We start from the raw sequence: 16,133 nt of genomic DNA, 5'->3' as shown, positions 1-16,133 counted from the left end.
TTAGAATACTCATACCCACTGTAGTACTGTTGTACGGTTTTATACAATTTTCAAATTTAAAAGCAATGAATCCTACTAACAAATTAACAATTTTATACAACGACTACTAACCCTACTAATCCAACACCAAATAACCTTAAGAGACGTGACGGTACATTTAACAACTATGCACAAATTAAAAATCTAATATGTTTTGTAACAAACGGTTACAGTGCACATAGTTAATATCGTTGTCTTCTTCAAAACTCCATCGTCTTGATCTAAAGAAAAGAAAATCCCCACCCGATGAAAGATAGTATCAGCAACAGTTACCTCTATGGTATCCGTGTGATGTCGTATTTCAAAAGTTTTGAAACTAATAAAAAAAAATGCAGCCATTAGACCCTATTTAATTTTGACTAATTACAACAAACTTTTGGTCCACTAGTGTGCATCTTTCAAAATGTAAAGATACAGGCAAGCCCTGGGACATGGTTGCAGTTAAGCAATCCTCAAGGTTATGTCAATGCCCAGGGTATCGAATTAATGGACGCAGTAGTTTTCAAATATACCTACACGTAAAATAAAAATGTTGCTAGAATTATTAGCATTTATTTTGGAATTCACAGTGACTAGACAAAACGTGCTTCCAGTTCAAAAATAAATCGATTTTATTTCACATCTCTAATTTATCTCACAATACATTTGTTTACAGCAACAACTAAGTAGTACTAGTTTGCAACTCTTATTCCTTCCATATGGGATAATAAGCTATTCAGTGCTTCAGCTTCAAATACCTACTAGTAAATATTAAAATGTACTTTTTCTTTTCCCCTTATTCGCACGTCCAAGTCGGGAAAACATTTTGAAATATATTAATCTGCGCAGGAGAAAAAAAGAAACGAAACAAGAACTTCGAGAATTGAACACAGGAAAGAGTATATTTTTGTCCCTTTAAATCGTTTTACATATTCTCATGAAACTATAACCGAAACAAAGCATTGTCTCACTATTTATTTTGTTTGCTTCCTAGGTTCGTAAAACGAATGTACTGCCAAAAATCTAAAATCGTTAACAACAACACAAAATAAAGTTTCCCGTTGCTGAAAGTAAACTTACATCATAAAATAGAAGGATTTAGAAGTGAAGCAAAGGATCTCTCTACAATGACAATGACTGACTGGCGAACCGTTCGCCTCACGCACCTATCTACACTCTAGCGCATACTCATCGATCGTCCTTAGCTTAATAGACTTATCACTGACCAGCACCAGCTGGCGTCCGTTGGCCGAGTTGAGAAAAATCTTCTCCCGAGTGGCCACGTTGTCCCGGGTGATTCGGCGGCCATCCGGCCCTTGCAATCGCTTGTGATTCGTGAAACAGGTAGTGAGATCATCCAGGCTAATTGCCAGCAATTCTCCGCTCTGGAACGTGGTACAGTGGAGTCCGGGTCCGTTCAGGGTGGACGACTCGCTGAGGATACTATTATTGAGAAGAAGCAACAAACATGTAATGAAGAGTAATACAAGAAGGCTACAGAGTAATACTAACCAGCTTGATTCCAGTGAAACGTCATAGCTTTGGACCACGTGCCAGGATCGTTTGTTCATATTAATGGCCAAAATTTTTATAGTTTTCCTAGCCGGATTTCCTCCTGAGGACGGACACATTTGTATCAGAAACAGTGCACTGTCACCCTGAAAATACAAATGCATACATTTGAAAGAGACGATGCTGAAGAATTTATCTTTATCACTTACCTGCTCACTGTGAACGAATGAAGCCAACGGCGTTTGGATTTCCATCTTCAAATCAACCGTAAACTCCAGGCACCCGTTATCGTAGTTCCAGATTGTGACTGTGCTACTGCCCAGTCCAATAAGCCGTTCGTCGTCCAAACATTTCAAACTGACAATCTTCTGCGACACGGTTGGAAACTCCCGGATGCTAGCCAGCGTTTCCAAATCCGGCGTCAGGCTGTACTTGCACAGTCCGGTCCGATGTTCGTTTTCCGCCAGCAGCTCGTGCCAGCAAATGATGAAATAGCGGGACCGTGGCAACGTAGTGAATAGAATTTCACTTATTTCACTGAAATTAAAAAAAATGCTGAGTTAAATATAGATAACGAATTTAAGTGTAAGGAATACCTTCGGACACTGTCCAGCTGCAAAGATTTCATCCGAAGACACTGCGTATCCTTGTTCTCTTCGCTGCCCACAAAGTAGCAATTGACGTAGATCGACGCCAGGGGACACAAGCGAGCTTCGTCTTCATCCAGATTACGGGCACGGGGTTCCAAGTAGAATGCCTCATCCTCGTTGAAACCGAGTCGGTTTAAGTTGGTTGGATCAACCAACGAATCTGTACAATAGCAAAAAAAAAAGATAGCCCATCACGAATATGCTTGCTACATTTCCCGAACGTCACCCGAACTCTGAATGTCCCTTGACTTCGAATGTCATTAAATGTCCAAATGCATTAGCCTCGAAAATTGATACAACAACCCTAGATAGAGCTGGAATTAGGGCGTAACAACTTTTGTAAACAATGACTTCTTTCGATGACATGACCCTCCCTGGCAAATCAACATTACCATCGAATAGGGGAAGGCTTCCCCTACCCGTTGGATATGTTGGTTTGTGTAGGCGTGCCTTGAGTTGCTAGAAATCAACGATAGAAGTCATTGTTTACAAAAGCTGTTACGCCCTAATTCCAGCTCTATCTAGAACCAATTAAGTACCCTTTTATCTGAATAGCTCGTTGATCAGAAAATATGTTCAACATCCCTGACAGACATTATAATCAATCTCGAATATTATGAATCAATAAAATCTTGTTCATCTGTTTGTGTGTAAATTAGTAAGCTAAGTATTTGATTTCTCACATTAGGCATGAAAATGATTCTTCTACCAGATCAGTTGTTGGTATAGTTTGTTACTATGGTGGGCTTTGATTCAACGATTGAATTCATTGTTTTCAAAAGCAGTTCTACCCTAATCTCAAATCACTCTCTGGATTTTCATTGGCTTAAGACAAATTGAACCAGAGTATGTCTAAAAACTTCAACCAAAGGTGATGTTAACTCTATTCGATCGTTAAACATTGAGGTAATATTCCGACTTAAGCGACTGCTTCCCCACCCCAAAAGCGTAGTCAGGGAAAACGCGCCACTGTATACATAATATTATGTAAGCCAATAATGAGAATTACAGAAGTCCCACGTACCGCTTTGTGCACGCTTCAACTGGCCCAACAGTTGCAGCTCCTGGTTCAGTCCGAGCAGCGAGGCCAGCTTCGAGCACTCCCAGAAGCTAATCAGCTCCTGCTGCACGACGATGAGCACGTTGACGGCATAGAAAATCATCTGCACTTCGCCATTCACACGGGACAACGGATTTTTCATCGTCCTTAATTCGCTCGGCGCCGGACATGGCGGCAGGTCAACAACTTCCGGAGCGTCGCGCCGTTTGTTCTGTTCGGCAGATGTCGAACTGCTTACAGCGCTATCCACCGAAACTCTACTACTCGGTTCAACTGGAACCGGCTTGACACGACGGATTGGTTGCACCGGTTTGGGTTCCCGCTCCGTTTGAGGAACAACCTTTGCTATTTTCTGTTGCCGATTGGAACTGCTGATGAGATTGACAAATGAAGGTTTCTTGCGAATCTTTCCGCTGCGAAGAGAATAACCGGCCTTCATGACTAGCCGCCGATAGCTGCGCAAATTGGCCGAAACCACCATGATCGATTTCTTCTTTTTCAGCTGCGATTTGCGTACTTTGTAGCGAAGCTTCCTGCTAACGGGAGCTACTGACTTTGCTTTTGTTCGACTTTTACCGTAATGCGAAATCCGATCAGCTGATTTCGGACGTTCGGATTCGGCAGTCGATCGGTTCGTCGTGCTATTGTTCAGGTTCGAGTTAACCTCAACGTTTTGCAGTTTGAGCGGTGACAGAACAACGACGGCTACTTTGTTTCCTTCACCGACCGGAAGGTGGCGCATTGGTGATAGGAGATCCGGACGATACGCCGGATTGCGACGTAAGTAGCCGGTGAATTTCTCCTTTTCTTTTTCGTCTTTTAGGAAGGTAGCGTATGGATCGGCGGAAGTTTTTCCGCTTGGTTCTTTCTCCTCAGCTGTCGGATCGAATCGAGTGGGGAATTTGTAGTAGTGTTTTCGCACTTGGATCATACTTTTGGGCCCTTTATCGATTTCAGGGTTCAGTTGGCTCCTCCGAAAATCCAATTCCTCGCTCAGAAGCAAGGACGGAGAAGAACGATCCCCCACAGCAGCTCCCGAAGCATCGACGGCCATTCGTCGTTTCTTGTACTTTTCCCTTAGCTGGCGCTCTCGTAACAAACTTGGACTATCACTGGTCTCCGAGTCGGAGCTGCTATCACTACTCGAAATGTGAATCGGTTCGTCCATGGGACGTTTAACCGACGTTCCGCTTTCGATCTCCGCCACTGTTGGGATTGAACATAGGAGATCTTCCTTGGTAACGCGCCAGTGTTCCACGCGATCCTGCTGCGACATGGCTGGCACTTGTTGATTGATCTTATCCAGCATAAGGTCGAATTCCGTGTACTTGTTCCCTCGGTTGGAGGATGTGCTGGCATGGTCGTTGTTTTTCTTCATACAACCGGAACTGGACACATCCCAGAAGGAATTTGCCATAGATGACGGATTCATCTGTGCCGTCGAACTGGTGTCCGAGCCCGTCAACGTACATTGGTCCATCTGTAGTTTGACACCAGCGTTTTCCTTCGAAGTTCCCGGCATCGGTTGATCACCTGTATCCTGAATGAAAGCAGGTTCTTTATCTTCTTCCTCTGACAATTCCATACGAGTATCTTCCTCCTGAATTTCATCCTCATCGATCTCTATTGTTAGCAGTTTATTTCCACCATCTTTGATCGACCGAGATGTACTCGAACTACCTAAAAGTGCTGAATTCGTAGGAGTCCCAAGATCTCGGCAAGCAAGCTGATCCTTTAATTTCGGTTCATCACCAGCGACTGATTGCGTACAAGACAAAGTGGTATCCGACTCGGTATCAGGCTCCAAATCGATCACACCCAGCAGCTTGTACGGACGATTATTCTTCTCTTGGCGACTAGCCTTCCCGGATGTAATCGTTCCCGATTTATCGAAAGAACGACGAATTCTCTTTTCGTAATGGTTGGCGGTCATCACTGAAAAATAAGAAATAAATTAACTATCGCAAAAATCAACGAGCCTCATTGCACAAACCACCCACCTATCTTTGGTTCCGTACTGACTGGCCGGTCGCCGAAGATTACCGCAGCCGGAAGGGTACCCGGCGACGGAGGCGTATCCATGATACTGAAATAGTTATCCTTCAACGGGGTTGGATTTTTGTGATACACCCGATTTAGGATTATCCCAGAAGGGGTCGGAGAAACGGTTGCTCCCTCTTGAACCACAGACCTAGCGGTGCCGGGAAAAATTCCACGATACTCGTGAATCGAACGCCGGGCCAGGCGAATATCCGGATCGACTGCCGGCGCCATCGGAGTCGATCTTTGAACATTTATCGGAATATTGTGTACTACATGGACACTTCCCGCATCGACTTCATCTTCATCTACCAACTCAATCGTCGGAATGCTCTGAGGGCTTCGTTCCTCTTGAAGCTCGATTTGACTCAAATCCCACTCCGTATCTGCACTGCTGTCCACTCGACCACTGTTCATATCACTGTTCTGCATCCGGATTTTATTCCAGATACTGTCCCGATATTGTGAATACATTTTCGCCGCACTGCAACAACCAACACTGTCTAAACAAACATTCTTATTTTGAATCGTTTTATTTCGTCACTCGCACAGAAACATCAGGGCATCGGGGGCGACGTGCCGCTCGGAGAAAGAATCATGACAGCCGCTTCCTATAGGACTCAAAGGTGAAAATTCTGCACTTGCTGCATCAACTTTTCAATCTGCTTTTTTCGCTTTCTTCTGCCACTTTACTCCAAACCTTAATACGTCTTCGGCTCCTTAGGTACCTTGCAAACGGTGACACACAAGAAAAAGTAACGTTAATCCGGCGAATTTTCGGTAAATTTTCTTTCCACAGCAGAATAATTCACTTCGCACTGAAAATAAACACGATTTTCTTGGATGGAAAAATGAAACTTGAAAAACTGCAACTGCACGCACACAAGAAGAAGCCGCTGGGGATCTGTCAAAATCAGCATTTCAACATGGCGGATGAAACGGCGAGGTAAAGCAAGGTAAACAAATCAGTGGGGATCAGAGATTTATCTTGCCTTTTTTCCCCACACGGTGTTTCGTGAAAACCCATTTATGGGTAAAAAATACCCATTTTCAAACCATGTATGAAGCTGTCAAAAAATGGGGGAATTTGTAAATCATAAAATGGGTGAAAAAATACCCATTTAAAGAATCAGTTCACGATTGCATAATGGGTATATTTTCTACCCACTAATGGGTGAAAAAACACTTGGAAATTTTATCGTCTCATTCCGTCACCGACCATTGGGAATGCAAAAAGTTTCTGTCCGCTTTTTTTTTAGCAAAAATGGACGATCTCTGGAAAAGGTTAGATTCCGAAACGTTGGAGAGACTTACGGATAAGTCTATACAGTTGTATCCAATGTGATATTATAATATCTCGTGTTATATTTTTTTTTTCGCTACAAATGCATTTATTCTCAATGTAAATATTAGAAAAAAAATTTTATATCAACGAAGACCAGCATCCTCCATTTGAAGAAATGGGTATTTTTTTACCCATTTTACGAAAAACACAATTCAAGAAGATGGGTAAAAAAACACCCATTTATTGACAGATCCCCCATTTACCCATTAATGAGTAAACCATAGTTTACCCATTAAATGAGGAGGGGCACTTTAAGCGGAAATGGGTGTTTTTATACCCATTAATGGGTTTTCGCGAAACACCGTGCAAGGGGCTGTCGCGGATACTTTCACTATTTCTAACTACCCAAATTTGAGCAGAATCTACTCATATCGGTCAAAAGTGTAGCTATCATTCTGCCACATTTTGCTTACACCCTAAGAAACACACTTCTACCAACAATCAATACGAAACTAACGATTTTAAATTGGCTCACTACTTGACTACACACCAAATTCCTTAAATTATATTCGGTACTTTTCTGCTGAATTCGTTCCGTAAAACATAATGTTTACCGAAGGTTTTGTATTTTTTTTTTTTTTACCAATTTACAGCAATCCAAATTGCTGAACTTCCGTAAGCTACAGAAAATCACCAAATACTGTAGAAAAAATACTGAACAAAACTGTAAATTGCTGGAATTCCGCAATACTGTAAAAAAGTATGACGAATGTTCTGTAAAAAAAATATTTCGACAGTGAGCATTCATAAGGGCGTATACGCGATGATCGATTCTCTTCATCGATTTTCTCTTTTCTTAATAACTCGCTAGATTTAACGTTTGTCGGTGTGTTTGTTGTTGCTTTTGAAAGCCAATACAACCTATTACAACTCTACATTGAACAAATTCTACAAAATTGTTTCGCTTAGCTGTAGCAATGCAAAGAGAAAAACGATGAAGAGAATCGATCTTCGCGTATACGCCCTTATGCATGCTCACTGTTGATTTTAACGAAAACAAACGGTAGTGAAGTGCTGGATTTTTGCAAAAAATACCGAGCAGATTTGCGAATTCCCTACTGTTATACTCAACCTTTGGCTGCCATTTTGAAGTTGTTCTTTGGATCTCTGGTGTAAAAAAGTATTTATTCAAATGCCAATGTCCGAAAAATCATGGAAATACTTCAATATATGACAACTGTAAGAAAAGAGTTCGAGATCTTTTCGGTAAGTACAGCCCTTAAGTACCGAACGGTCTATGTTTAAATTAATATACATTTTTTTCAGCAATCACCGGCTTTTACTATCGTCAGCCTTTTCCGGTCTACGTAGAGTCAAGTTTCTATGTTTCTCGAGGAATCACTAGCATAAAACTTTCTCAATCACCATCTCATGTCAACAAAGGAAAAAATAAAAGTTTTTAACCTTTCAAATAAATTATTTGTTGTTGTTTCCATCAAATATTGAAAAAAAAACTCATCAAAAGCTACAACAAAACGTTCGGTAAACTTTACCAATTATTCAGCAATATTTACAGTGCGGATCAGTAAACTTTGACAGCTCAAGAGTGAAGTTGAATTTACTGAACGTACTGTAAAACTAAAAAATTACCGAATCGATTACCGAATGTTCTGCTGTTCCATATTCGGTAAAAAATTACAGTATACTGTAAAAAACTCTTAGTGTGTACACAGAAAAAAAAGTTATTGAATATTATACCATTGACAGACATACACACTAAGAGTTTTTTACAGTATAAAAATAAACATTAGTAAAAAAATACACATTTTTTATATTTATATGCAGCTGTCAAAAAATGTGTAAATTTGGAAATCTTAAAATGTGTAAAAAAATACACATTTTAAGAATGTAGTACCAATCAAAAAATGTGTATTTTTATACTCATTAATGGGTAAAAATAAACTTCAAACTATGCTGCATCCTGTTTCGTTGACCGGCCTTCGGCCGCTAAGCAGTGATTAACAACAGTGAAATTAAGGAACTAAGGTCCAAACTGGACAGTGCAGATGGACAAGCTAGGGTAAGTGATTTATATTATTTTCATAGCTAAGTTTAAGAAGAATTTTTTTCATAATCAAGGTTTTCATTGTCCGGTGTCTGGCTGCGATGAGTTCCGTGGCAATCTCGTTAAGGTTAAAACTCATATAAAGAGATAAATGTGATAAAGATAAAAGATATAATAAATTATTATTGTATCCGAGAATTCTTTATATTATCAGTGACACAAATAAGAAAACTCCGAAATAAATAGAAAAAAGCATGCTTTCCCATCGTATTCAATTTCTAGAAATGATTACTTTTTACACATTTTGCTGTAAAAACCGTTATTGAAAAATGTGTAAAAAATACTCTTCTATTGACGTTTGCTGGGTTTACACATAAATGTGTAAACGCAGTTTACACATTTTATGAGTAGGCCCCTTTTTTCACAAAATGTGTGAAATTTTACACATTAATGTGTTTACGCTGGTTACCGTGTGTAGTCTGCATGCTTCAATCAGATTTATTTTTATTGTTCGTGAAGTAACCCACAATGAAAACACATCAATATTTAATGTAACAACAATTTTTATTGTAATAGAGTTGTTCATTATTGTTCATGTTCGAATCATGTTAACAATAAAATAAATGAGAAATACAATAAAAATCATTGTGACAACATTTTATTGGGATTGTCTCTCTTTATTAGTTTTTGTTTGTCTTGTCCCCCCGTCTCGATGAGTCTCATCGTCGCCCACTGGTCACCCACCATAGCCGGTCGAACTCCGGACGAAGCTAGAACAGCACTACCGTTCATACTGGCGACAACGCTCTGATGAGACAACGAAACCCTACCCCAAGCTCCTCCCCTGATCCTATCCTTCGAAAATGTACCCTTCTAACCTCGAGTAAGCCGCGAGTAATCGGCCCAACTCCTACTAGACATAGAATTAAGTGAATTTTGTTACACACAGTGAACAATGAATTATCGGCTCCGTAAAGCTAACGCGATTGAGCCTCCCAAATAAACGAACTAGATAAAAAAAAAAAACATTTTATTGTGTACATTCATTGTACAGCTAGGTAGCAGTTTTGCCGTTTTCGGAAGGGTACAACATTATAACAATCATTTTTATTGTCGACAATAAATATTAATGTTAGAGCCAAGGTTAGAGCATTGTTTCCACTGAAAATTTCACTGTAATTTTTTTTTCGGGTACACACAAAGAAAAGTCGTTTATAAAATTAAAAAATCCATAGGTAGATTTAAAAGTTTGCATTGGTTCTTTTTGGTAGGCAGCGGTTAGCTTTCAAAATAAAAGTCAACCAACCGTCAATTCAAAAGTTGTCCGCTCGATACTTTTAAAAGTTCATATTTTCAAAATGAATTGTAGAACTGTCAAATGAAAAATGTATTAGTGTTTAAATTAATAGTGGATTATTTTTGACTTGAAAATGTGGCAAAGTTAAAATTAAATGGGCATTTTGAATTAACTAAAATATTTTCAAAAAATATTTATTAGACAAAAAAAAATATTTTGGTTTTAATTTTAGTGGATAAATATTCAATCTTCTTTATTATTATTTTTCAATAGGATAAGATCCAAATTGTTTTTTTACATTGTTATTGTTATCTTTGTTGATGTTTACGTTATTGCGTCTTGGAGCTATTCTCGCTTTGAGTAAACCTGCTACAGGAACAGGTACATGGTGATGTCACAGATGCAGGGTTAAGGACAGAAGACAACCTCCAGCATTGTCAGCAGCGTGATTGTTTACCGGTGGAGATTTTACGGCAGCAGATAGCGGAAGGAAGGTGTCAAATTAGACCGTTTTCGGTGAGGGTTTCTGTGGAATATTAATTAAATATTGTTATATACCTTTAACATCTACTGTTGTAGTAGTCGTCGAACACTCACTTTCATTCCTAGCCATCTCGTCCGCTCGCAGATGACTATTGTTTCGGTTTATCTGAAATTTATAAAAATCTCTAAATAAACTCTACTTTTGTTCTTAAATTTGATCGCTTACCTGATGCGATTATTATTTTCCACGGAGGAAAATTATTGTCCTTCCCAACTTTTCCTCGCTCTTCGTGACACATCTGACGTCAAGCCAAATTAAGCGGCAAAACGAGGTCCAGTACTGCCAAAAACATTGCCTAGAAAATGTATTTTTGACAGTTGAACAACTTTCATTTAAAAAAATGCACTTTAAAATTACAAGTCGAACCTGAAAGAAAAACTTTCAAACCAAAAATATAACTTTTATTTTGAATATTTTCGTTGTTAAAATTACGAAATTTAGGAAAATTTTAATTTGAAATGGCATTATTTTTATTAAAACAATTTTTGTTTTGTGTGTGTATGGAACGGAGATACAAAATGATGTTGGCATCACAATGGATGCGAGCCCCATCCATTATCCAATCAGAGTTTTTCCCTTGATATTGAAATACTTTTTCGTTTTTCAGAGCGAATTCATGGCAACAATCAAAAAATATTTTTTATGTAAAAGTTCCCTCTGTTTCAAAACAATCCAATACGCCCTGTAAACCTAAAAGCATAAATATTAAGCCCTTGGACGACGCACAAATTCACCCTGAATACTAATCGTTTCCCTTTTATCCCATAGCCAAGATTCCTCGAGATGTTTCTGTTATCCAAGGACACTTCGTCTAGAAATACTAAATGATACGTGTCCCAATCAAAAGAACTCATTTCCGAACATAAACGAAGAATTTCAATCTCTTTGATTTGGATGGCTCTTTTTTTTTTTTTTAATTCTTTATTTAAGAGATTTTTAGCCTTAGGCTAGTTCATCTTTAAAATTTGGATGGCTCTGCGTTCTAATACCTTCCACGTCAATCCTTCGGCATGCAAAATTGTACCATAGAGGTAACTCTAAGACTAGAAGGTCCCGAAATAACGTGCTCAACTTTTTGGCTCAGCTCTGGTACTCTCTTCGGTCCCAAGCTAATCGATTCACCCCTCGAAACATATGAAAAACCAAGTGAAAAACCAATAACCCCTCATTTTATCGGTCAAACTTTCATAGCGAATCGAAACAAACATTGCGTAGTACTAGAATTTCGACTAGAATGGGATACGTTAATCGTTTGCTTGGGACCAATAGGCTAGTCAAGTAGTGAGCCAATTTAAAATCGTTAGTTTCGTATTGATAATTTTGTTACCCATTAATGGGTAATCGTCAAACACCGTGAAGAATTATTGAGTATTTTGCTGTTACCGTGTACGTTACTACTAGTAAAAGACCCAATAAAACCCTCACCCTGCTGCTGTCAAAATCATAACGTAAATACAGTAACGACATAAATTCAAAAAAATCAAGTTCACGCACTTTTAGCGCAAGTTTTAGAAAGACTTGAACATTAGTTAAAAAATTTCATGTTTTCCGCTTCTTTCGGAAATATTTTAGCTGTTTATCAAGAGTTCTTGGCATCGACTTAGTAAATTAGCTCATCTACAGTGCATCGTACATTTGAAAATGCCTAGCGAAATCATCACTCTACAGCTGGGCCAGTGCGGCAATCAGAGTGAGTGTTGTGTTGCGAATCTATTTTACTGTTTCCTCTTTTGTTTTGGAACAATAATCCCCCGATTTGATTCGTTGTGTTTTCGTTAGTTGGTTTTGAGTTTTGGAAGCGGCTGTGCCTGGAACATGGCATTTCCCCGTCCGGAGTGCTGCAAGATTTTGCCACAGATGGCATCGATCGAAAGGATGTGTTCTTCTATCAGGCAGACGACGATCACTACATTCCCCGGGCAGTCTTGCTGGATCTGGAACCGCGCGTCATTCACTCCATCATGACTTCGCCTTATGCCAAGGTAAAGGGAGCTTCGGGTTTTCGGATTCTAGGTGAATTTCATATTTTTGGTTGGTTTTAGCTGTACAATCCGGAGAATGTGTACTTGTCAAAGGACGGAGGTGGTGCCGGAAACAATTGGGCTTCCGGGTTCAGTCAGGGGGAGAAGCTGCATGAAGAAGTTTTCGATATAATCGACCGAGAGGCTGACGGGAGTGATAGTTTGGAGGGATTTGTACTTTGTCATTCCATTGCCGGAGGAACTGGCTCCGGCATGGGATCGTACATAATGGAGCGATTGTCGGATCATTTCCCAAAGAAGCTGGTGCAGACCTACAGTGTATTCCCAAACCAGGATGAGATTAGTGATGTTGTGGTTCAACCGTACAACAGCTTGTTAACTTTGAAAAGACTCACGAGTTGCGCAGACTGTGTGGTCGTTTTGGATAATACTGCCCTGAACAGGATTGCCGCCGATAGATTACATTTGGAGAACCCTAGCTTCACCCAGATTAATACTCTCGTTTCGACGATTATGTCTGTTAGCACTACAACCCTCCGGTATCCTTCCTATATGAATAACAATCTGATTGAGTTGATCGCTCCATTGATTCCGACATCTCAGCTGCATTTCCTCATGACTGGCTATACTCCACTGGCCACCGATACGGACACTGTCAGCGTACAGAAAACTACCGTCCTTGATGTGATGCGTCGTTTACTGCAGCCAAAGAATATGATGGTATCCACCGGTCCGGACAAGGCAAACCACCACCGCTATATTTCGATCCTGAACATCATTCAGGGCGAGGTCAATCCAACACAAGTGCACAAATCGATTCAACGTATCCGCGAACGCAAGCTGGCTCAGTTCATCAACTGGGGACCGGCGAGCATACAGGTAGCCTTGTCACGCAGCAGTCCCTACGTTCAAAGTACCCATCGAGTGTCGGGACTGATGCTTGCCAATCATACCAGCATCTGCTCGTTGTTCGAACGCGCTCTCAATCAGTATGACAAACTTTGCAAACGAGGAGCTTTCCTGGACCAATTCAAGCGGGAGGACAAATTCAAAGACGACCTCAGCGAATTCGACGAGAGCCGGGACGTTGTCGATGCGTTGGTACAGGAATACGAAGCTGCTACTCAGGCAAACTATCTCAGCTGGCACGCAAAGAAAGCTACCGGTCAGTAAGTTTGAACTTGCACCTTGAGGATTAACTGTCCTTCCCATTCTCCTCGGGTAAGTTTTAGCCGCGCTGGGGGAGATTCCTAACCTAACACGCTCCGTGCCAGCTCGGCTATCGTGCGAGCAGTAAATGCACACTATTTTGAATTACGCTTATCGATGAATAAGAAAGGCTACCGGTCTTGCCTGTGCTCGTTAAACTACTTACTATTACGAAGAAGCGCACCGACGATATACCACGAACAGCGTACGGACGGGAATCTCGAATGAATCATGAATCGTCACATTTTAGAATTAGAAAAATTGTACATTATTTGTAAAATGAATATTAACGAGTACCGCACTACGTTCTCGAATGTCATACAATTGGAGGTCTGTAACCGATGAAAGATGCACGTGCATGTTGTCAATAAATAGTGTTATAATATGAGAAGCTGTTTTTGATTTAACGTGAGATATTACAATCTTCAGCTGCTGTACTCTACCAAAAAAAAAAAAAAAAAATAGCAGCGAGGTCGGAAAAATTACATCAATTTTTTTCAAATGAAAATGTCGTTGATTCTTTATAAGGCCGAGGAAACCAAGTATGAAATCGACTCGTACTACAATAAAAGATAAGGTTCAGATGGTGTAATGAAGAAATACAATTTTATTTTTGAAAAATATTTTAATAAATTTGTATGACAAAATTTTTGGTTTTCTCTAAATAAGTTCAAAGGGGTGTGATTTTTCTTGGCGTGGGCTGAAATCTTGCCTGCTGATTAATCACACATTCAAAGTTTATCGGTATAGTTTTGGGCTTGATTGATTGAGTCTGTTGGAAGTTTAAGGAATCTTTTAACGCCCATTTTCAAACTTCTATATTTTTAATAACAACACGCAGATAAATTTAATGTATGTTGTTCATTTTTTCATTTTCAATTTATGATGTACAAGGGGGTCAGGGGCCATGTCACCGATGTGAATATTCACACCATCCATAATACACCAGGGAAGGGGAGAGGAGTGAGCAACACAGCATCTTTACCCATGGGCATTAAAAAAGTTCTGCGAGGTACACTTATGGCGAACCAGCGGCTCAGGGATTGTAGAAAGGAAAACGGTCGGGTAGGTTTAAAATGCAGAATTAGATGCCGTCACGATTGAATGCGCATGTTTAAACAACGTTGATCCAGTTACCTATCGTATAAATTTGCATATCATCTAGTTATGGTTATTGTCAATAATACTTACATTTCGATAAAGATGATACTACCTATTTTACCTTATATGTGATACTTATAATCACAGAATCCAACTTTGAATTGTAGACCAGGTCCATTAACAATACACTCGTTCCAAGAAGGGGGTCATCCTGTATAGTCAGTAGAGTGATGCAAAATTTGAAATTTTCGCTCCACAATACTAAAACGATTACAAATCGGATCCTGACTAACCTCTCAAAATTTGAACCCATTTGGTGAGAAACTGAGATGGCACAAACCATTTGAAGTTTGTATGGGAATTACTATGGTAAAACCAAGATTTTTGTTCATGTCTATCTAATAATTCACCATATCGGTCTGCTTCAAAAGCTTTCAACAGTAGGGTCAGGTGGGGCAAGAGTGCCATATGGGGCAAAAGTGCCACCTGCTTGTATCGAAGCCTGAAATACATTTTTTATATTTCTTATTAATGGGATGCTATAAAAAGCCCTTCAGATATACTGCATCAAATTTGGTTATACATTATGATGTAAATATTATCAAAAAATCTAAAAAACTTACACGTTGTCGAAAACTTCAAAATGTTATAAGAAATCGATGACATAAAATAAGCTTTTTCTCATGATTTTTCTAAGAAAATTTAATAATACGATGTAGATTTTATTGTACGGTAATACATTTTGCGACCCTCAATATATAAATACTTATTGTTGCATGTAGATCCTCAAAAAACGTATTTGAAATTCGTCTTCTCCACGGGGGCAAGAGCGCCATACTTGCCTGGGGCAAAAGAGCCATAGTAAACAAGACATATAACCTCAAAAAGTTGTCGCCTCAGAGTGAAGTTTCGAAGTGATGGTGCGTGTCTACAAGCGAAAATCGTTGCGTAAATCGTGGTCGGAACAGAATATGGTTGCGGCCATACGATCCGTGACTAAATATGGGATTTCTGTGCGAAGAGCAGCAGTGGAACACGGTGTCTCTCGCAAAACGCTATCGAAATATGTGCTGCTGGCGTTGGAACCTGGATCGCAACATTTGGGGCGCTTCGAGCAAGTTTTTTCTGTGCAACAGGAACAGGAACTAGTTGAGCATGTTATCAAACTGGAACTGGAACTGGAATTTTTATTACAACGAACAATAAAATTGCACAATGCTTTTTTAAGGCTTAATTTTTTTTAATACATGTTTAAAGGAGTACTTGACACTGTTGGTTAAATCTTTCACCTTGTTGACTAATTAAAAAGTAGTTTAAGAAGAATATAAACCGTTTGATTGCGAAATTTGGATGATTTTCTTGTTATTGAG

At 39.6% G+C, this 16,133-nt stretch overlaps 2 protein-coding genes across 2 annotated transcripts; one reads left to right on the top strand and one right to left on the bottom strand.

The window, feature by feature from the left end:
- Positions 1–632: 632 nt before the first annotated feature.
- On the bottom strand, positions 633–6,117 carry LOC135702988 (uncharacterized). The gene is made up of 6 exons (XM_065224069.1): positions 5,241–6,117; positions 3,205–5,175; positions 2,127–2,340; positions 1,740–2,067; positions 1,531–1,676; positions 633–1,461 (listed from the first exon to the last, which is right to left on the bottom strand). Exons 1-6 carry the CDS (start codon positions 5,752–5,754, stop codon positions 1,185–1,187), a joined length of 3,450 nt encoding a protein of 1,149 aa, XP_065080141.1. The 5' UTR covers positions 5,755–6,117; the 3' UTR covers positions 633–1,184.
- A 5,825-nt stretch (positions 6,118–11,942) lies between these two features.
- On the top strand, positions 11,943–14,053 carry LOC135702969 (tubulin gamma-1 chain). Its single transcript, XM_065224047.1, has 3 exons — positions 11,943–12,161; positions 12,251–12,453; positions 12,514–14,053. The coding sequence occupies exons 1-3, from the start codon at positions 12,113–12,115 to the stop codon at positions 13,624–13,626; spliced, it is 1,365 nt and encodes a 454-aa protein (XP_065080119.1). The 5' UTR covers positions 11,943–12,112; the 3' UTR covers positions 13,627–14,053.
- The last annotated feature ends 2,080 nt before the right edge of the window (positions 14,054–16,133 follow it).

The sequence above is a fragment of the Ochlerotatus camptorhynchus genome, unplaced genomic scaffold (genome assembly GCF_037179485.1).
Source record: "Ochlerotatus camptorhynchus isolate MF236.1 unplaced genomic scaffold, CSIRO-AGI_Acam_v1.1 ptg000204l, whole genome shotgun sequence".
NCBI classification, from domain to species: Eukaryota; Metazoa; Arthropoda; class Insecta; order Diptera; family Culicidae; genus Ochlerotatus; species Ochlerotatus camptorhynchus.
This window is presented reverse-complemented; position numbering and strand designations above follow the sequence as displayed.

Excerpts from the sequence above, each read along its gene's own strand:
- LOC135702969 (XM_065224047.1), top strand. The coding sequence starts at position 12,113 with ATGCCTAGCGAAATCATCACTCTACAGCTGGGCCAGTGCGGCAATCAG. Across the intron at positions 12,162-12,250 it reads GGGCCAGTGCGGCAATCAGA|TTGGTTTTGAGTTTTGGAAG; the intron begins GTGAGTGTTGTG and ends TGTTTTCGTTAG. Across the intron at positions 12,454-12,513 it reads TGACTTCGCCTTATGCCAAG|CTGTACAATCCGGAGAATGT; the intron begins GTAAAGGGAGCT and ends GGTTGGTTTTAG.
- LOC135702988 (XM_065224069.1), bottom strand. The coding sequence starts at position 5,754 with ATGTATTCACAATATCGGGACAGTATCTGGAATAAAATCCGGATGCAG. Across the intron at positions 5,176-5,240 it reads CAGTACGGAACCAAAGATAG|TGATGACCGCCAACCATTAC; the intron begins GTGGGTGGTTTG and ends CTTATTTTTCAG. Across the intron at positions 1,677-1,739 it reads CATTCGTTCACAGTGAGCAG|GGTGACAGTGCACTGTTTCT; the intron begins GTAAGTGATAAA and ends TTGTATTTTCAG.